Source organism: Vicugna pacos, chromosome 13, assembly GCF_048564905.1.
Source record: "Vicugna pacos chromosome 13, VicPac4, whole genome shotgun sequence".
Lineage (NCBI taxonomy): Eukaryota > Metazoa > Chordata > Mammalia > Artiodactyla > Camelidae > Vicugna > Vicugna pacos.
In genome coordinates this window covers 63,477,097-63,497,945 of record NC_132999.1, presented here as the reverse complement: position 1 = coordinate 63,497,945, position 20,849 = coordinate 63,477,097, and the positions used below count along the sequence as shown (strand labels likewise).

At 59.4% G+C, this 20,849-nt stretch overlaps 1 protein-coding gene across 3 annotated transcripts in view; it reads right to left on the bottom strand.

Moving 5' to 3' along the window:
• Nucleotides 1-20,849, bottom strand: part of PLEKHG5 (pleckstrin homology and RhoGEF domain containing G5) — a 45,643-nt gene that overhangs the window by 21,500 nt on the left and 3,294 nt on the right. For 2 of the 3 annotated variants that reach the window (XM_072975504.1, XM_072975503.1), the window contains exon 2: nucleotides 4,324-4,400. In XM_072975504.1, the coding sequence (XP_072831605.1) occupies nucleotides 4,324-4,400 (77 nt within the window). Of the gene's footprint in view, nucleotides 1-4,323; nucleotides 4,401-5,292; nucleotides 5,455-20,849 lie in introns of those variants that run through there. The other variant, XM_072975507.1, reaches the window with a different exon arrangement.

Here is a 20,849-nt window from a genome sequence, read left to right as displayed (position 1 = left end):
GGTTGGGTCCACACCAGGGCAGCTCATCTTGGCCAGGTGGTGTGGTGGGTCCTCTGTCCCTGCCTCTTGGGCACCCCAGGCCTTCACCTTCCCCTCTCCAAATTACAAATTACATCTGAGCCAAAGCCCAGATGTTCCACTTGCATTGCTCCTCTGGTCCCAACCCATTCTCCAGCTGCACACTGAACTGCCCTCCATCTATAGCTGACCAGTATCTCAAAGGACCAGTCACCTCCAGAGTCCCAGAATCTGGCGATTCTCAAGGGCACCCTGGTCTCCTACCTCTTACCCTCAAAGCATCGTCCAGGAGATTAGGTGACTCCTTTCCCCAGCATTCTTTCTCCACAAGTTTCTCAGATCCACCCCCTCCTCTGCCCTGTGTCCACTGGTCTTCCTCTGACAACCCCTCCCCTAGACATAAACATCGCCCCTCCCAACTCATCCCTGCCACCTCACAGTCCACTGTTAAGCTGGAAGGGAACTCTGAAGTCACCAAATCTAATCTCCACTCTCCCTGCTTAAATACCTTTAGGGATGGGGTGCTCGCTACCTATACATCAGGGAACAGCTTCAGCTGTTGGAAACTTGATTATATCAAACCAAAGCTCACCTCCCTGCCAGGGCCCTTGGGAGTCATGCAGAAAAACACCTCCCTTTCCTCCTGACAGTTCCCAAGAAATGGGAGGCTCTGAGGACAGACACCTGGTTGAGTCCTAGCCTTGCCTGGGCAAGTCATTCCACCTCCCTGCTTCTCAGTGTCCTGTCTCTAAAATGGAGATGGGGCGGTCCCTACTCACAGGGTGGGTGTGCAGAGGACTAGATGAGGTTCCTGTGGTGAAGGACTATAGCAGGGCCTGGCACACAGCAGGTGCTGAATAAATGGTGGCTGCTAGAACTGTATTATCTTTGAAGATAATGCCTGGAGGGTCCTGTCTCCAGGATAAACACCCCAAGTCTTCTGTCCCTTTAAACGTGGTGGCCCTCAAATGTGGTCCCCTAGGCCAGTGTCAGCCCTCCTCCATGTTCCCTTGTGACCTGAGGTGCCTGCGCAGACATTCCTCAGAGTGCCCAGCTCAAGGGGGCCCAGATCTCATCCTGTGATTTGCAGGAGGGCGGGGATACCCACCAAGTAACCATTCAGCCCTCCGAGAGGGAGGGTGCAAACAACTTCCCCATCTCCCTGACGGACTCTGAGCTCCACCTGCCCCGGCAAGGGGATAGATGTGCCATAAACATTTGTCTGGCTGGGTGGGGTTGGCTGGAGTCTGGGATGAAACCAAAGTAGGTCTCAGATCTCAAGGAGGGGAAGGAGGGCATGCTGGAAGCCTAGGGTGTTTCTCTCCCCTCGCATGTAAATGAACACATAATCACAGCCAGCGCTCTCTTGAATACCTACAGCATGCCAGGGTCTGTGCTAAGCACTTGACATATGAGCCTTCCTTTAATCCTTGTCAAAACTCTGGATGCCTCAGCTCCCAGATGGGAAACAGGCTCAGAGAGGTGCAGTGACTTGCTCAGGGTCACACAGCTGGAAAGGGGTGGGCTTTGACCCTGGAGCTCACAGATGTGGGCCACTGTATACATCTTCCTCCTGGGAAGGGGGTAGGGACACCACTTCCCTCCTGTGGTCCCCAAGACAGGTAGTCCAGACCCCTCACCTGGAAATCAGTGTGCTTTGCCTCCCTCTCCCCATCTCCTCAGCCCTGCTTGCTCCTTACAGCCCCGACATCCCTCCCTGCTCACTCAGCTTTCTTCCATCGCATACTTCCTTATTTCTCTGGACACCAGCAGTCGCCTCCAGGAAGCCCATCCTGGTTATCCCCATCCCCCCAGAGTGAACTCCAGGGACAGGAGGTAAGGGTGGGGTGGCTGATTCATCTCAGAAGCCCCAGCACCAAGGAGAGGCTCAAACAAAAACCTCAGGGGTGAGCCCACAAGCGGAAGGATCCAGCCCTGCTGGAAGACGGCCCTTCCCAGGGCAGCCTGGGGGGCTCGTCTGACAAACCAAGCCCTCACTTCCCTCATCCTCCCAGTGGGGCTCGGGTGTTGCTCTAGGAGGGCAGGACCTTCGTTCCCTGGAGATCTCCAGGGCCTAGAACCAGGCCTGGCACAGTAGGTGCTTAAAGCTGATTTGGTGAATGAATGATGTCATCTCCTTCAAAAAGCTCATCATATCCCGCTAGCTGTTCCTAGAATAGCTGGGGAGAAAGTAAGAGCGACGTTGTCCATCTCCCTCCAGGCCAAGTTTTGCCAGTCATGCTGTGTGATGTGGGCAAGTTCTTTGTCTCTGAGCCTCAGTTTCCTTACATTTCATGTGAGATTAATAATGCTCTTCTTCTAAGGTTCTCTTGAGGGTTCAGTGAGACAAGCATGAGGCCTCAACCCACCTGGCATATAAACATGTTTGGTCGGCAGTGGTTATTATTATTATCAACAATAGAATAGTCTCTGCTCTTCTTTCTCACCAAACCTGGTGTCATTCACCAACTCTCACCCTCTGCTCCAGCCTGCCTACTGCCCCCTCTTCCCTGCCTCTGCACTTCTGCATATGGCAGTTCCCCCTTCCTGGACCACCCTCGCCTTCTGCTCTGCCTATCCATGTTTTCACTTCCACCAGAGGCCACCTCCTCCAGGATTTCCTCCCCGACTAGCCCCTCTGCCTCTGATCACTCAGGCATCCTTGTCCCCGCAGTCTGTGTCATTTGTCCCAAAGTGGGTCCCCCCCAGTGATAGGACTTGGGTTCTCCCCCTACAGGCTGGGTGACACTCTGGCTGCTGATGCCAGTGTCAGTCATGCTGAGTTGCAGGCAGCTTCTGAGACCAGGAGGCTGAAGAGGGCCCACACTCACTCTGACATCAGCTCTCATCTCATCGGCCTCACCTCTGCCAACTTCCTACAGCAGCTCATGGGCCTGGCCCAGGAGCAGCTGCCCACAGGAGAGGCTGGGACCATGTGGCCTGGCCACCTTTGTTACCTCTCAGGGTCAGACAGAGGCCCCAAAGCTCTGCAGGCCCCTGGCAGGATGTACACTGGGGTAACTGAGGCCAGTTTGTTGCCAGGAGATCCCATCTGGGGGAGAGGCAACCAGCCAACACCAGAGCCCCAATGCCAGGCACCATCCGTGCCAGCAGATTGTGTCTGACATCACAGCCGCCCCCTTGCCTGGTGACCACGGCAACTAGAAGCCTCCCCCTCCTCTCCCCGCCCCCAGAACAGTCCTCCACGTTCCTCCTAACCGTGGTCTTCCTGCGCAGAATGGATGCGCATGCATCTGGGTAGCAGCAGGGTAACGGTGGCATTTTTAATCTCCTGCAGCTGGCAGAGCTGAGCTACACAGTGGTTAGGCACCACACAGATCTGGGTTGTGGATTCAAATCTCAGCTCTGCCACACCTTAGCGATGTGTTCTTAGGTGAGCCATCACCCCTCTGAGCCTTGGTCTTAACTGAAAATGAGAATAATGACTGGATGGATCTCAGAAGGCCAGAGGGAGGAGACCGAGCTTTGGCGCCTGGCCTGACACAGTGAGTTGTAGCATTACAACTACTGTCACTCAAGTGCGTGCTGGGTGGGGCCAAACCTGGGTTCAAACCCCAGCTTGGTCTCTCATGAGCTGTGGGGCCTCAGCCAAGTCACAGGACCTCGCTGAACCTTGTTATCTTCATCTGGAAAATAGGGAGACGATGCCTTCCCAGCAGAGCTGCCACAGCAGCACATAAGGCACAGAGCCCAGCAGGCACCAGGCAGAGGTGCCCCCGCCATCATTTTTATCCTTATCCCTCCTGTTTTGCCCACTCCTAACTCCCAAGCCCTGGCACTCCAGGACCTGTTGGTCCCTTCTTCCCTTTGTCATCCCCAGGCCCACAGTCACTGTCACAAAATCCCAAAGTGTCCCTGACCCCTGCCCAGGCCTGAAGAGTGGCCCAGTGTCCCAGGAAGGGTGCCTGTTGGGCACTGGAACAGAATCTTGGCCGGGTTGGGGGGGACCCTTCCTACTGAGTCTCGGCTTCCTCATCCGTGACGTGGAGCCGCAGCTCCTTTCACCTCAGGGCTGTAAGGCCAACAGTGCAGAGAAGGGTTTTAGGGCAGCCCTACTCCTGCTGCCTTGCAGAAGACCCCCACTCCGCTGATTCTGAGCCAGGGGCAGCCCCTATGTCTCCTAAACCAGCCCTGCCCACCCCTGAACCCAGACAACACTGACCAGGCTAGCTACACCCTTGCCAGGGCCCTGAGGATATCCGGGCCTGGATAGAGAGGGCAGTTAGAGTCCTGTCCCCTCTGCCCCCAGCTGCCCCCAACCCCAGGGCCCTTGGGCCTCCCTACCTTGGCCGCCCGCCCTTTGTCCATGCAGTCGGGGTTCTGACAGCGCAGCCCCTTCTCCTCCGCCAGGCTCCGATCTTCTGCAAAGGAGAGGAGCAGAGGGTTACTAGTCGGGCGCGGCCCAGGGAGGGTGCGCCCCAGACTGGGCACCCAGGCTCCTGGGGGCCCCAGTAGCCTCCTGACCAGAGGATGGGTGGGGCCGTCTCCTCAATACACCCTTGAAAGGAGGTCAGTGTCCCTTTCTCTTTTAAATGCCAACTTATCTGCATGGGAATCTGTTTGCAGAGCCCTTTTCTTGTTGCAGCTCCCCAGGGAAATTATCCAGATTCCACGGGGAGAAAATGTCTTTGGAAATAAGCAGATCTCTCTCTGGGCCCCACTAGTCTGGGGGGTGGGGGGCGGCTCAATGACCTTGGGGCCACAGGTTTCCTTGAGGATCCCTGCAAGATTGCTGGGAGAAGGGCCTTCGATCCCTTCCTACCCCTGCCCTCCGCATCACTGCCTCCATGGACAGTCATCCTCGCCATAGCCTCACCCTCTGTCCATCTTTGTCCCAGAATTTGGCCCCCTCCAAGCTGCCTCTCTTCCCAGCGGCTGGAGTGCAGCAGCAGAGAGGGCAGGGAAGTGGGGGCAAGGAGGCTGCCCGCCCGGGCCAGCATTCAGGGCCGGGGAAGGGGTACTGAAGCGCGCCCCGACATGAGGGCAGAGTTTGGACCCCCGCTGCTCTGACTGCAAGACCCGCGTCTACCTCCCACCTTGAGCAGGCCTTTCCCAGAGGAGGGGGCGGGGTGAGCTCCCGCCCGCCGCGGGGAAGGAGAGGGCCCTGCCCCGCTCCTCAGCGATCTCCCCCCCTCCACCACTCCCCGGCAGGCCCGCGACGCCCCCCGCCCGCGCCCCTCCCCAAGCCGGCGCGGAGGCGGCCAGGCCCGCCTGCCTGCATGGCGGGGCCGGGCCGGGGGGCCCCGCACTCACCCATGGAGGAGGCGCCGGGCGGCCGGGGACGCGGGCCGGGCAGGGGGAGCAGCTGGCCCGCCGAGGGTGAGTGCGACGGCGCTGGGGGCCAGGCGCCGGCCGGGTGCCGGGGGCCAGGCCGGAGCGCCGGGGCCGCCGGACCCTCGGCGGCGGGAGGCGGGGCGGGGCAGGTGGGCGGTGGGAGGAGCCGAGAGCAGCCCCGCCTGCGGGGGGCCGGACTCCGCAGCCCCGCCCCGCCCCTACCCCCCACCCCGCCCGGCGCCCCGCTGGGCAGAGCCAGCACTCGGGCCGCTCTGGGCATCTATCTGCTGGGGGGCACGCGACCCGCCCTTTCCCCGTGTCCCCTTCCGCCCTACCCCCGTCTTTGAAATGTGGGTGTGACCGAAGGCCGTCCCTCGCACCCCAACTCCCTCAGCCTCCCATCCACCTCAAATGAAAACACCTCTGTTTTTGATGTGGTCAGGAGACATTATCTCAATCCCCTGGAAAGTGGGAGTGAAGACATTTTACACAACTTTGCTGTTTCTCCGGGTCCGAAAAGTATTATCTAGGTGGAAATGGTGACTTCTGGTAGACAAAAACGCAGGTCAGGGCAGTTCCCTGCACCCTGCCTCTCCCACCCCAAGCAGAGCCCCTCCCCCATTTAGAGATGCTGTTGGGAACACGGGGAAGGAGCGGACTTGGTGACTACTTTTGTTTTATTATGATCTCTGCGTTGGTTAGCATTTTTAAAACTTTATGGAAGAATAACATAAATACATACAGAAAAGTGCAGCTTTCATGAGTACACAGCTCAATAAATTTTCACAAAATGTACTTTTGCAAAATAACCAGCATCCAGATTAAGAAGCAGAGCATCACCAACCCCCGTGCAGAAGCCTCCCTCGTGGGGGCTGCCAGCCACTTCCCTGGAGGGGATGCTGTCCTGGCTTCTGTTTTGATTAGTTTTGCCTGATCTTATACTTTATGGAAATGGCATCACGAGATACTTGGACAGCATTTTAATGGTTATAAAACACTTTGCACTACAGAAATGGAGCTTCGGGGAGGTGGTCAAGACTCTCCCAAAGAACTCAGGTGCTCCTGAGGCTGCCTGGACCCCATCCTACCTGCAGGTTGGTGCCGGGAGGCTCTGGGTGGGTGAGACCCAGGTGTGGGAGATCCAGTTTCCAATGGGGCCCTGCTCTCTCTCCCAAAGCCTCCTCTGGCCCCTTCCCCAACCAGAGTAGGGTGCCTGCCTTTCTCTGTGTATTCCTGACATGGGCTGGCCCTGGGGACTCACGGGTGACCAGTCCCTGCCCTCAAGGACTCTTGGCAGAGGGAACTGTGGTGGATCCCAAGTCTTCTGGATTCACTCAGCAAACGCATAGCAAGGTTCCTGTGAGGGCCCACCCTGTACATAGCCCCAAGCTGGGCACTGGGGACACATCCGTGACCCTGACAACCTCTCTGGTGCTCACATGGGACCTGGTGGGCAGGGAGGCCCTTTGGAAGGCACCTCTGCACATGTGCAGTACCATGAGGAGGAGGCTGGGGGTGGGAGCAGTGCACAGAGGCCTCGGACAGTGTCCCGAAGCTTCCAAGCTGAGAGGAAAGCAACAGCACGGAGTCCCTCATTCTCCTTGTGAACCTGGAATCTCTGCGAAGGGCCCTGCGTCTGCCCCACCTAATTCTCAGGACTCTCAGGCCAGTCCTGCTTTACTCAGTTCACAGAATTACACAGTTCTGAGTCCCCTCTCGGAATCTCGGCTTCCTTCCCTGTCTGAAGGGCCAGTGATGCCTGTCCTTTCTCTAGCCTGGAGGCAGGGGCCGCTGAGGTGGGAGACAGCCCTGTGAGGCCTGACCAGGTCCATGGGGTCAGTGGTCCTGCTGGCCCTGCTTGCCAGGAGGTGGCTGGCTCACGGGTGGGGTGGGAATCAGGGCTCTTCTCCATCACCCGGCAGCATCCTCTCGGCCATCTGGGTTTCCACAGGGACCTGGAGACCTCAGCCAGCTCTGGGGGAGTCTCCCATGCACCCCTGGGGAGTCTCGGGAACTCAGCCAGACAAGGTCTGCTGCTAGCTCCAAGTCCCTGTGTTATCACAACTCAGGACCTAGGGTTGGGGTCTAACACCCTTTGTCCCAAGATTTCTGGGTTCTGCCCCTAAGTTCTGCAGGCTCTGGGGTGCTTCTTCCACCACAGGGATCTGGGGTGACTTGCCAGCTCTCTCAGCTGTGCTGTGACTGCTCCAGGCCTCAGCCACAGCAGGGCCAGACTCCCCTCAGCCGCCACGGGGTGGCTGTGGATTCTGGAGTTCTTTGTCCCCGTTCTTCCGGGCACTGGAGTTCTACTGGCTGACCTTGCTGATCTATAATCCGCACCCCCTACACCTGGTTTCAGCTCCCTCAAGATTCTCGGTCTGCTTGGGTCCTAGCCCCCTTTCCAGACTGCTGGGTCCTAGCCCCTCTGGAATTTAGTTTCTCTGCATTCTGCACTGAAGCTGCAACCTCCTAGGACCTGTGGGTGCGCTTCTCTCCCCAGAGACTCTGAACACAGGAAAATCATCGAGGACCCTGATAGCTCTCAGGCCTTGGATGGAGAGGGGTCTCTGGGGTCTGGGGAAGAATCAAGCACCGGGACAGGCCATCCCCGCCCCAGGCCTGCCATGGGCTCCCCTCTAGTAAGTGGCCTCGTTCACAGCCCTGCGGAAAGGGTGGGCTGGGTAAGGCGGACATGTTGTACCAGGTGATATCACATCCTGGACATAGCTGATTGGGCCAGAGGTGGCCACCTGGCCCATCCTATTCAATAGATTTGCTCTCTTGAGAATTTGAATTGAGACGGGCAATTCCTATTGGGCTCCGGAGTCCTGAGATCACGGGAAAGTCAGACTGAGCAGTTACGGAGCCCCGCAGTTACTGTTGAGCAAGAACAAGGGGACCTGTAGAAGCAGCTGGTCAGTGGAGATGGCCCTAGAGCATAGAAAGAGGGGAAAGTGGCTCTGTGGCTGGGGCAGCCCCTGGGGGCCGCCTCCACCGCCTGCCCTGGCCCCCTCCGTGTCCCCGCCCTGTGGTGCCCTCTGACTGGAGTCTGAGTAGGTGTCTGGCTACCTGCCCTCAGTCAGTCGCAGGCAGACCTGGAACCCTGAACTTGCCCCCCACCCCAAGGTGCCAGCGGTTGTCTCTCTGGGTCAGAAACAGCCCAGCTGCCCTTCTGGCCTCCTGAGGCCCCTGAGACTCTTGCCACCCTGGGGAAAGCCAGGGCCCCTCAGCCAGGCAGACAAGCCCACACACCAGCAGCCCCACCGTCTATCTTAGTCACAGGATTTCGCTTCTCCCCCAACACGATCTCTACCACAACTGGCCGACAGGGCGGCTGGGCAGAAGCCGGCCGGCAGACATGTTTTGTTTGGCCGAGCACAGTGCTTCAAAAGAATTTGAATTGGTTGCCAACTTTGAAAAGTCAGATTTCACATAAAAATCCAGATTTCTGGCTTCTCTGGACAAACCCAAGGAGCCTGGCAGCTCTGGACCCATATTCCCGATGGCTCCAATTCCCAAGTTGTGTCTGCCCTAGGCTGGCACACACCCTCCACCCTCCACAGTCCCCACCACTCCCTCTCGCCTCCCCCAAGCCCCCTGACTCTGTCACTCACTGCCTGCCCTGGGAGGGAACGGAGCTTCTGACCCCGGCTCCGCCCTTCCTGGTTCTGCTTCTCTGCCCCCTGAACACCCTTTCCACTGCTGTCTGCTGACATCCTGCCCACTCTCCAAGGCCCAGGTCGAATGCAGCGACCTTCCAGAAGGTGTCTCAATCTCCACATATCCAAATTCCATCTGACTCTCTCCTTCCATCCTGCTGTCCTAGGATGGGCCTTTGACCTGACTTACTGGTTTGGACCTACCTTCCCTGCCAGATTGTTCCAGAAACAACTGCTGAGACCCATCGCTCCAACTTACTCAGTACCTGCGTTCCACACAGGGTCTCATTTCACCGTCTAACCCTCTGCAGCCTGGTCTAACCCCAGATGGCAGCTAGTCACTGAGGATGTGCAGTGGGGCCAGTCCAAACTGAGATGTGCTGGAAGTGGGAAACGCACACCAGATTCTGAAGACTTAGTGCCCCCTAGGGGCACTCTTTACAAAAAGAGTAAAATCTCATTGATCTTTTTTTTTTTCATTGACATCAGTTTCTTTTAATTAATCACTGATGATCTTTTTATACTGATTACATGTTGAAATGGAATGTTTTCCATTTTGGAATGTTTTTGGACTATCTTGGGTTCAATAAAATATATGATTAAAATGAATCTCACTTGCTTGTTTTCAGTTTTTGTTTTGTTTTTTAATGTGGCTAATAAAAATATTCAACAATAAAAGTTCTATAGGCTAGAACTGTTCTAGACACTTGAGAGAAGGAGGTAGGATGGTTGTGCCCATTTTACAGATGAGAAAACTGAGGCTCAGAGGGTTGGTCAACTTGCCTAAGGTCTCACAGCTAGTGAGCGGTGAGGCTGGGACTTGAGCCTAGATCCAAAGACTCCAAGTCTGTGCTCCTAAACATGAGGCCACACTGCCCCACCACCGGTGCCCCAGGGGTACCTGGCACAGTTTGGTGCCTAGCACACGTGCATTGATTCCCCCATCGTCACATAAGTGCCCCCTCTCCCAGCTAGCTCAGGCTGAGATAAGTGTACAGGAGACCACCCTTGTCACTCCTCAGGGAAGCCCCTCACCTCTGAGCTGTGTCTCCCCCGCCACCCATGAACCTGTTTGCCTGAAGAAGGCAGAGCTTCCCTGCCCACCACCTCCCAACCCCAGGCCTGGTCATGCAAAGGCGGCCCCTCCCAGGAAGCAGCTGTGGCCTTGAATGCCCCTTTCTATGCAAACCCAGCTCTCCTGAGAGCCTGTCTATGGTTGGGCAGCTGCTACAGGCTGTGCTAGGGCTGAACCCCCACCATCAGGGCAGCTGGCGGAAGGGCAAGACTTGACCCAAGCCTGCCCAAGAGACAGAGGGCGTGTCCTGGGCAAATGGTTGCAGACCCTAGGAAACATCTACCACTCCCTACTCCAGATACTGGTCAGAGCATCGCGGGTGGCCCAGGAAGTAAATGTGGTCCCCTTCCCAAAGCTCCATATCACATTTTGGGGTAGGGCCATCACGTGGGGACCCAGCTGGAGGAAGGAGCATGGACCAGGCCTCTGATGCCTGCAGCCCAGAACTATTGATGGCATCGTCCCCTGGGGCCTAGAGACCCCAGTTACTGCCTTGCCCACCCACACACCTCGGGCTCAGTAGGAGGTGGGAGGACACATTCAGAATTCCTTTCTGGGGCCAGAGAAACTGTCCACACAGTCCCTGCACACAGGCCTGGAGCCAGCCAGCCACTTCCTCCAGCTGAAGCTGCAGTGGGCACCTGCCCCATCGGCCCACCACGGGCTTCCTCCTGAGGCTCCTCAGAGGAACTGAGAGTGGCTGAGGGAGGAGCACAGCAGGGCTGCAGAAACTGGTGTGAGATTCCAATTCGGGACAGTCACACTCACTCCTTGGACGAGTCTCACCCCATCATGGGGCTGGGCTGGCGCCGGGCCCCAGCCCCCACCCCTGATGGGCCTGGGCCAGGGGCTGGCTGGCAGCAGGGGACAGAGCCCACACAGACAGCTGTGTGCTCGGCTCTCCCACTCGCCTGCTCAGCTCAGCTCCATGGCAGGCTCACATGTCGTGACCCACCCACTGTGTCCTGGGGCCTCTTTCCCAGTCAGGATGAGCAGGGTCCTGTCGGTGGTTCTGAGACTGAGGGTGGGAGTTGGGTATCTGGGTGCCACCACTCAAGACCCCACTGAGCCTTTTCTTCCCTTCCAGAGCAAAGAGGGCACCAAGAATCATCCCTGAGGGTGAGCATGAAGGTGTCATGAGTCAAGGGAAGACTTGGCATGGGGCATGTCCCCTCTAAATATTAGCTGTGGGGTCACAGGGCTGGAAGCAGACAGTCACTGTGCCGTGGTCTGTGGAGCCTGAGACAGCAGGGACTGTCCTGCCCGGGGAGGCTGGGGGGGTTGGGGGCGGGCCTCACAGGGAAAGCTCCAAAGCCCTGGGGAGGGGTGAGGGTGTCCTTGGCAGAGGGCCCAGCAGCAGCAGACTTTGGCACCTCGCAGTTACTGAGATGTGGAGAACAAATAGAATGAGGGGACCTGGCCCCTGCTGGGCCTCCCTGGTTTGTGTCTGGGACTGGCTGAACGGTCTCACGCCGTCTCTAGCCTTGTCCGGACCTCAGCCACCTTCTCTGCCTCAGTAGACAGGAACCTGCCAGGCGAAGTGGTACACGTAGACAGGACTCAGCCTGTCCCCCAGGCCACTGCTCCCCCCAGGCCACTGCTCCCAGCCCACCCTTTGGTTCCGGAACAGTGCCCAGCTGGAGAGAAGGGGAGATTTCCTCCAGGCTGGCCGCCAGCACACACTGCCTGCCCTGTGTGGTCCTCCCCCACTCCACGCCCTACCCAGCATCACCGCTCCTCCTCACCCAGTCCTTCCTTCCCAGCCTCCTGGGGCCCGGGTGGGCAGTGCACCCACCCCGCCCCTCCAAGCAGCCGCATTCCTCTGTCCACTTTGGCCAATGGGACAGGTAACTGGAGGGGGCTCCTCACACTCAGGACACCTGTCGTTTACGCCCACTGGACACCCATTTTCCTTCTGGGAGCAGCGTTTTCTGCTGTGCTTTGTGGAACACACGCCCCATGTGATCTCTTTCCACAGCAGACCCCAGGCCTACCCATAACTTTCCATGCCCTCGGGCCACAGGGATGGATCAGAGCAGGACCATGCCAGGCTGGGAAAGGCTCCTGCTCCTCTGGGCCTGTGGCCTGGGGGGGAACCAGAGCCTGGGGCCCAAGACGAGGGAACAGAGGAGGGGACCGAGGCCCAGGACACTGTGCCCTGCAGGCCTCCGCAGGCCAGACCTGGACTTCTATCTCCGGTACTGAAGTGTCCTGACAGAATCAGAGTTGCCAACCTGAAGCTGTATGCTCTGCTGGACCACTTATGGGCTGAACTACAAAAAAACACAGCAAAAATAACAGCCAGCAAGGACCGTGCCCTTGCTCTATGCGTGCGGTGTCTGAAGTGCTCCATGGGTCACCCCAATTAGTCCCCTCAGCTGCCCCACGATGCCACAGGGGTCATTTACACGACTTTCCCAACTTTTGACATCTAGGAAGTGGCCAGGTTGGGATCCAAACAGAGGCCGTAGGGCTCAGCATCCCCCACTACTGGTCCTGCCTCCCGAGGAGCTTAATCTCTCTGTGCTTCTGTTTCCTCACCCACAATGGGGATAATAAGAGAAATGGCACATGCCCCGAGGCCTCGGCCATGAACATTCTAGAAGGACTTGTCCCACCATATGGCCCTGATCTTGGAGGCAGAGTCCAGGCCCGAAGCCCCGTGCTGGCCACTGCTGCCCCCAGCCTGAGCTGCCCCGCTCCAAGCCTAGCTGCAGGGCCCAGGCTGCCCAGCCCAGCCAGCCCTGGGAGGAGAGGCTCCTCAGCCTGCCCTCTCTGCCCTCAAGGCCCCCAGGGGCCTCATGCTCAGGCCTGTCTCCTCTGCCAGCAGTGGCTCTCAGGAGGGACCCTGCCCTCCCCCACCACGGCCGAGTAAGTGACCCACAGCAGCATGTGCACGGTGAACAGGACACAGGCTCTGGCCAGAGGGCGGCGGCCAGGTAGACCAGGTGTCGGAGTGCCCTCCCAGGAAAGTGGGCCTGCACCTACCCCCGAGGTCCTCGATGATGTCCAGGGTGGAGCTCCAGGAGAAACGCTCCACGGCCCCCAGCTCCAGCTCGGCCAGGGCACCAGGCAGGGCCTCCAGCTCATAGGCACCCCGCTTCCTCCAGTAGAGAAACATGCTGAGACCCGGGGAGGCCTCCCCGCCAGGCCCGTGCCCTCTGAGGCTGGGCGGCCCCGGGGACCCAGGTCCCCGAGGCCTGGACACAGTGGGTGTAGGGGCTGTGGAAGGGCTGCAGAGACCCTGGGGCTGGCCTCAGGGCCGGACAGCGCAGCCCTCCACGGGGAGGGGAGCATGCTGGGAGCGGCTGGGGGCCTGGGAGCTGACCAATGGCCAGGGCCCCAGCCCCACACAAAGCGCCTTTCTTCCCCTCCTACAGACATTTTACAAATTTCAACTTCCCGGCCCCCTCGGAGCCCCCACCAAGGGGATGGGCCAGCCGTCTGGGGACGGCAGAGGCCCGGAAAAGAGTCCGATTGTTCCATGATCTCTTTGCTAAGATAAGTTTTCAGAGGAGAAAAATGTGCTGCCCCAGGAGCAATTCCAGCCCCCTACCCCTGACCTCTGTCCCCAGCCCCCAGCCCCAGCTGGGCCCTACAGGATTTCTCAATGAGGAGTGGAAGCACCCACCGGGTGCTATGGGATGACCCCCAGAGCTGCCTGACTCGGCCCCCTCCCCAGGAAGCACAGGGCCTGTCCCTGGATCCTCGGAGCAAAAGCCGGGAGGAGGCCTCCCAAGGGTCAGAGGGCAGGAGCTGTGGGCCAGCCCTTAGCCTAGGCTGCCAGTGAGGCCCAGAATCTGCCCTCTGGGCTCTTACGAAGGGCCTTCCCCTCCCTGGGCCGGCCAAGCTTCACCAGGCTGCCCATCCACCCCTGTCTCCCTCCTCAGACTGTGTCACCTACACCCATGGCGGCGCCAGGCACAGAGCCCTGGGCAGGCCAGAGCCATCTTCACGGAGCTCACAGCCACCTGCACAGCGGGCACGGGGTGGGTGGGGGTAGGGAGGTTGGCTCGGGCAGGGCGTGGAGGAGCTGGGGGGTGCAGAGCCACTCACGGAAAGAACCAGGAGAAGAATGAACAACAGCTACGCAGAAAAATGAAAGTCATCGGTCAAATTATTCCTGAGCCTCTGGAAAAATGGCAAATTTGTATCTATTTGGAAAATAAAACTAAAAGGCACGGCCACCTTTCCGTGGAGAGACCTCTGCCCTCTCATACCCAGGAAAGCAGCGTCTTCCTGGTTGTTCTGGTTCTCCCCAGGGAGGTGGGATTACCCCACAGCACAGATGAGGAACCTGGGGCTCAGCTACTAAGAAGCAGGACTGGAATCCGACCCCAGGACTGCCTGGCTTCAAAGCCAACACCGGGGCCTGGACAGCCATCGGGGGGAGAAGGCCGGGTGGTCGGAGGGCAGCGGGGTGGCCCTGTGGACATCCAGACTGAACAGGGGAGGACATCGTGCTCGGCCTCCCAGCCAGCCTCTGCCGTGTTGCCCAGCCTCCCAACCTTCCAGGGTCCGAAGGAGCTAGTCTGAGTGGGGGCAGAGCTGGCCGCCCCCACCCCCACCTCCGACCAGATGCCTGGCAACAGACAGGCACGAGGCCCAGGCAGGGGGAGCTGGCAGCAGACGGCTCTACTTTCCAGGGGGTCACCCCAGGGCTGTGGCGGGTGGGGGTGGTAGGGGTAGCTGTCCAGGCAGCCTGCACACCCCCAGCTGAGGGCTGAGGTGCCAAGAGGCAGCTCAAGTAATTCAAACCAGATGCCAGCCTGCCTGCCACCCTCCTCCCCCACCCCCAGCCCGGGGCCAGGGCCAGACAAATGCAGGCCCCTTGGTCCTTGATCACTGGCACCCACCTAGTCTGGGCCCACACAAAGGTAGGGGGGCTCTCTGGCTCGTGTTTACAGGCAAGTGGCCAACATGGGGTGTCAGCCGAGCTTGGGGGGTGAGATGATCCGTCCCTGGCAGCCATGGCTGTTCTCAGTGCCCACCCAGAAGACGCCAGGGCTGGAGAGTGGGGAGTGGTCCCCGAGCAGTTACCCAGGCCAGACCCCTCTGCATCTGGGCCTGGAGGGGCTACACTCAGTTATGGTTTCAGAACAGAGAGCCCCAAAGCTGCCCCGCCTGTGGGTTGAGGGGAGAGTTCTTCCTGCTCTCAGCTTTGGGGCAAACACAAGGAGCCCCCACTCCCCTGCACGCACCCACCTGCAGAGGCCCCACTAGGGGGCTGTTTGTGCTCAGCCCCAGGATGCTGTAGAGAAGACGAGGCCTGGCTGTGTCCCTCCCCCTGCCCATGCAGCCTCCTCCCAGAGGCTCTCTCTGTCCCCAAATGTGCCTTCTGCTTCCCACCTCCCTGCCTTGGCTCGTGCCAGTCCTGCTGCCTGGTGTCCTCCAGCTCCCACGGAGACTCGCCCACACTCCCCCTGTCCAGGCTAGAGGCCCCCATCCCTGGCCTTGCCTCCATCTTCCCTGTGCAGGAGAGCATGAGGCAGCACGGGGGGTCTGGGCAGGCCCACCCAGGTAGGCAAAGGGGCCCCCACAGTGTCCTGGGGCCAGCCCCCACTACCATGAGGCAGCCGGTGTCAAAGGCAGGTGGACACACCTGGGCCTTTTCCCTGGGTCTGGGGGAAACCAGGAAGCTAGATGGCTCGTGACACTGCTTACGAATGTGGGGAGGGGGTTCTCCATCACCTCTGGGAGATCTCGTGGGGTGCCACGTCTGTCTTGTATGCGGCTGTGTTCCCACTCCCAGACGGGCAAAGTGATGACGGTTACTTTGGGCCAGATGCCATGCTGAGCACTGTTCATCCATTATATCCTTTAAGCCTCATGTCTGCCCCATGAGGCTAGTGGGAGCACCCCATGACAGGGACAGGGATGGAGAAGCGGAGGCCAGGGGCCACGTACTTTCCCAGGGCCACACAGAGCAGGAAGGGGGCAAACTGGGGGGGAAATCCAGAGCCATGCTCTCACTGCTTGGCTCTGTGGGCCACATTGTTTGGCCCTTGAAGGCACCGTCACTGCAGGGTACAGATGGGGGACCCAGGGCCCAGAGGGAGGTAGGGCAGCCCCAAGTTGGAAGCCTGTCCTCCCACAGTCTCAGGCCCCACGTCTCCTGCCTCGATCCTCCTGGAACCTCGTGACCCCGGGACAGGGGAGCAAGGAGACCAATGGCTTGTGCCCTCCTCTGGGCGTGCCCCCCTCTGGGAGTGCCCCTCGGGGCTGGGGGCTGGGAGCTGTGGCCCCAGGCAGGTAGACCCCAGAGTTTTGCCACTTGTCCCCACTGCCATCAGGTTCCACTGACCGGGGGCCAGGACTGGGACAGGCAGAGGGACAGGAAGCGGGAGACCTGAGGCTGCTTTATCCAGTGCCTGGCAATGGCCTTGGACGTGGGGAGGGGGTCGAGCCCTCTGCAAACCACAGCTGTTTCCTTGAGAGCAAAAGTGCTGCGTGAGAGCCTGAACAGGAGGCCAGAGAGGCCTGCTGAGTAAGGGGCTGAAAGAGGAAGAGGAGCAGGTGATCCAAGCCAGCCATCAACTCTGGACACCAGCCACCTCCCAGCGAGCCACAGCCGACAGAAACCTTGGCCCTGTGGGGAAACTTCCCTTCCAGTGTTCACAGACCAGGGCCTTTAGATGCCCCTTCTGCCTTCTGCCCTGGCTGACTCCTGCCCCACCAGTCTGGGCCCTACGGCTCCCTGAGGGCAGCTCCCTAAGGTCCAGGGTCCTCCTCTGCCTCTCTAGCTGGGTATCCCTGAACATGACACTTCCTGAAGCCTCAGATCCCACATCTGTGAAATTGGGGTAAGGAGAGAGGCCCCCACTGCGTTATCTCCAAAAGATTCTGCTCACATGGTGCTAAGCAGAGAGAGCAAGGGCTTCCCCACAGGGATCAAGACCTTGGGGGGTCCTTGCATTCCATCAGGCAAGGCCCTCCATGGCCCTCTGTGGTACCCTGAGCCCCCCAGGAGCAAGTGACCACATCTTTCCTCCACCTTCCAGCACTTGGGGAGGCCTGTCTGGACCCCCAGGGCAGCCTGGGAGCTATGCGGGTAGGGGTGTGGGCCAGGAATGGAGCTGACACTGCCGGCCGTACCAGCCCAGTACCAGCAGCACCGCTTGCGTGAGAAGCAGCCTCGCGGTCTGTGCTGGGCTGAAGTGCTCCCAGGTCGGCCGGCAGGGCTTGTTAGGAATTATGTCTGGCCAGCGAGCCAGAGGCGTTATATAACGCAGCGCTGGGAGGGCACTAGCCACCTCCCAGCCCCCTAGCCCCCAGCTCCCCAGCCTCTGCCCCATTGGCCAAGCCTGAGAGGAGGTGTGTCCCACTGACCGCCTCTGCCCCTACACAACCCACCAGACCGCCAGCTCCAGGTAAGGAGAAGAATCTGCTCTCACCAGCCAGAGGCACAGGCCAAGGATCCTCCAGGACCACAGCCTGCTCGTGGCCCCTGGTGGGGGCCTGGGGTAGGGTGAAGGCCGTCCCCTGGCTAGCAGGCAGGCAGTGAACCTGGGGCTGGCCCTTGCAGGAAGGATGAACAGTGGGGCCTGGTATGGGGTATCACAGACCACCCCCGACCCACTCCCATCACAAAGTAAACCATCCTGAAGGCTGGACACCAGATCTGAAGCCTCAACCACCTGCGGGTCCATCAGTTTGGAAGGTGCTGGTGGAAACCTGGCTGACAGCCAGTCTGACCCTTAAGCCTCAGCCAGGCCCCTGCCCCAGGTCTTCTCCCCAGACAACTCCTCACAGCGCATGGCTGCTGTGGCTCACCGGCCCCCTCTGGAAAATGCTGCGTGCACCAAGCCAGAGGGCCGGCACAGGGTGGGCCTCCCCACATCCCGAAGGGCCCACACAGCCCCTTCTCAAACCCGCAAGAGCTCCAGGGGCTGGGACCGAGACATGTGAGACGTCCAGGCATGGCAGCGCCCCAGACGGGGTCTGCAGAGCCCAGGGAGGAGGCAGGCAGAGCCCCGCCGAGTGGGCCCTGCGGGGGCGCTCCTCTGCCGCGCCGCACAGCCGGGCTGTCCCGGCACTCCCTCCCGGGTGCGGTTGTGTGTGTGCTGCCACCACAGCCTGGGCAGAGTTCCGCCAGCAGGGAGCCCCATGCCAGGCCCGGAAGGGGCTGGGCCCCGGCGGCCTGGCCAGGAGCCTGTGCTGTTTTCACCCAGGTGCTCCAACACGAACCCCTCAGAAGCAGAGGTTCCTGCTCAGCCAGGGACCCTGTGGCAGTCCTTGTCCTCCAGCTGCCAGCTGGGCCCACAGCAGGGACACCCACATCTGACAAGTTCCCCTGTGTACCAGGCCCTGGACGCAGAGCCTCCTAGGTGGGTCTCCTTTAAGCTGCCTGATGAGCCCGTCACTGTGTTACTTCCACCCCCATTGTACAGAGCAGGGAGCTGAGGCTCGGAGGGGTCCAGAGACCTGCCCAGGCAGCCAGGAAGCGGGTGGGGGCTGCCGCCAGGGTCACCTCACCCCCACCAGCACCTGTGCCACCCTCTGTTCCCTCTGTGGCCGAGATATTCAAGTTCCATGTGCCTCCAGGGTCCAGTCAGTAAACAGCCCCTCCTGCCCATCGCTGCTGAGCCCAAGGCTCAGGGGCCCCTCCCTTCCCCTGATGCACCCCTGCTTGGGAACTCTGGGGGCTCTTCAGGCTTGGATAAGCCTCGCTGACCTTTGAGCCCACTCATCACAGGCCTTGAAGAAAACGGGCCTCTTCCTGGGCCCCCATGAGCATGTGGGAGGGGGGCAGCCAGACAACAGTCCCCTCAGACCAACTCCCCGGAGGCAATGGGGTGGGAGTTCTAGTCACGTCCAGCTTCTGGCCTGACCATCGTCACCCACCCATCTACCTACTGCAGCATGGGGACAAGCACACCCTGGGGCGGCCTGGCCATGGACCAGCCACCCACGCCATTCTGAGCTCTGCTTCTAGAATGCTGTGGGCCCAGCTCAGGCCACCACTACCTTGTCTGGGCCCCCTGTCTCCAGAATGCAGCCTGGCACCTGCATCCTGGCATCAGATGCCAGCTCTTGCTGGCTGTGTGGCCTTGGGCAAGTAGCTTAGCCTCTCTGGGCCTCAGTGCCCTTATCTACGCAGTGAGGACACTCACAGTACTGCATCACAGGGTTGCTGTGGGGATTAAAAGACTAAGCCCGAAAGAGTGGCCTCCACACACAGGATCTGCTCCTGGCAGGGGCTCTGTGGACAGTGGCTGACAGTCATCACAAGAATACAATGCAAATCTGAAAAGATCCCTGCTCTGATTGAAAACCTGCTCCCTATCACCTGGGGAGCAAGGCCATCCCTGGCCCAGCAGGGCCGCTCAGCCCCTACCAGACCTGCCCCAACATGCTGCTCCCGGGGGGACCGAGGGTGCTGTCGCACAGCCGGGGAGCCAGGCTGCCTTTTGGTCCTGCCTCTGCTGCAGGTGACCACACTGAAACGGTGCCATCTGGATCCCCCTGGGCTGGGAGCCCCTTGAATGCAGGGCCCAGGCTCAGTTCCACCCAGAGCAGGTGCCAGGGGAATGCTGGTTGACTTGAACTTGGATCAGTTCATAACCAACCATCTCTCACGGCTGACTTCCGAATACCTCAAAACTCAGTCCAGTCAAGGTGGCAGGGCTCCCTGGTCTCCAAGGAGGATCCCAGCTCAGAGGACAGCCCACAGGTCTGAACATCCAGCCTGGGGTCAGATCTAGCCACCCCCTGGGAGGAGCTGAGACCCCAGCTAGAGCCAGGCACTCTGTCAGCTGGGGTGCTGGGGTTTTCCCACCCTGGGGAGGGGGAAGAGGAGGAGATGGAGGCCTGCCTGTATCCCCAGGGCTGTCTGTGGCTGAGGCAGGATGGCCACATTCCAGTCTCACTGCCAGCTGCTGGCCACTGCAGACGTTTAAACCTGGCCAGACAGACTGAGGTCCTCTTGAGGGCCAAGTCTGTCCAAGGAACAAAAGCTTCTGAGCCAGGATCCTGACCACAGAAAAGACTGGCCAGACTTTCAGGACAGCTGGGATTTCAAAATATCTAACCCATTGTTGGAACACCGATCCCAGTGGTTGGAAACTTTTGTTAACTGGCCCCTTGGACATCCTCAGCAGAGACCCAGGTTGCCTGGGACAGGTCTTGTCTCCCTGTTGGCCCACGGAGGCCAAAGATCCCTCCTTCCCCCAAGCTCAGGGTCCAGGCCCAGCCTACAGAGGCAGTTTCTGGGCAGGGCAGCTTAGCCTGTCATGACTTTGTAGTGGATGCTAGTGCTCAAGAGCCTCCAGTATGGGCCTGGAGAGGTTCTGCCTCAGTCCTATTCATTTGTATCTCAAGAAAAATAGAGCAGCTAATGGACGGAGAGTGACTGGGTGTGTGTGTGCATGCATGCACAGACATGCCCATTATTTTTGATAATCCTCTCCAAGGAAGATGACTTTGAGTACTCAGAGACTGGAATGATGTGAGGGAGCTAGCCATGCAGATATCTGAGGAGGAACATCTCAGGCTGAGAAAACAGCAAGTGCAAAGTTCCTGGGGTAGGGGCATATATTATGTTTGAGCTAAGGTGACCAACTGATCCAGTTTGCCTCCCCTGGACTGAGAGGATTCCCAGGACACAAGATTTCAGTTTTAAAACCAGAATAAGTTGGTCACCCTGCCAAGGGAACGTCAATGAGGCAAGTGTGGCTGGAGCAGGGAAAGCAAGGGGAGGAGGTAAAGTCAGAGAAGTGACAGGGCATCAGGTCCTATGAGGGCCTGTGAGGACCTTGCCTTTTATTCTGAGGGAGACAGGAACTATTGGAGTTTTTTTTAAC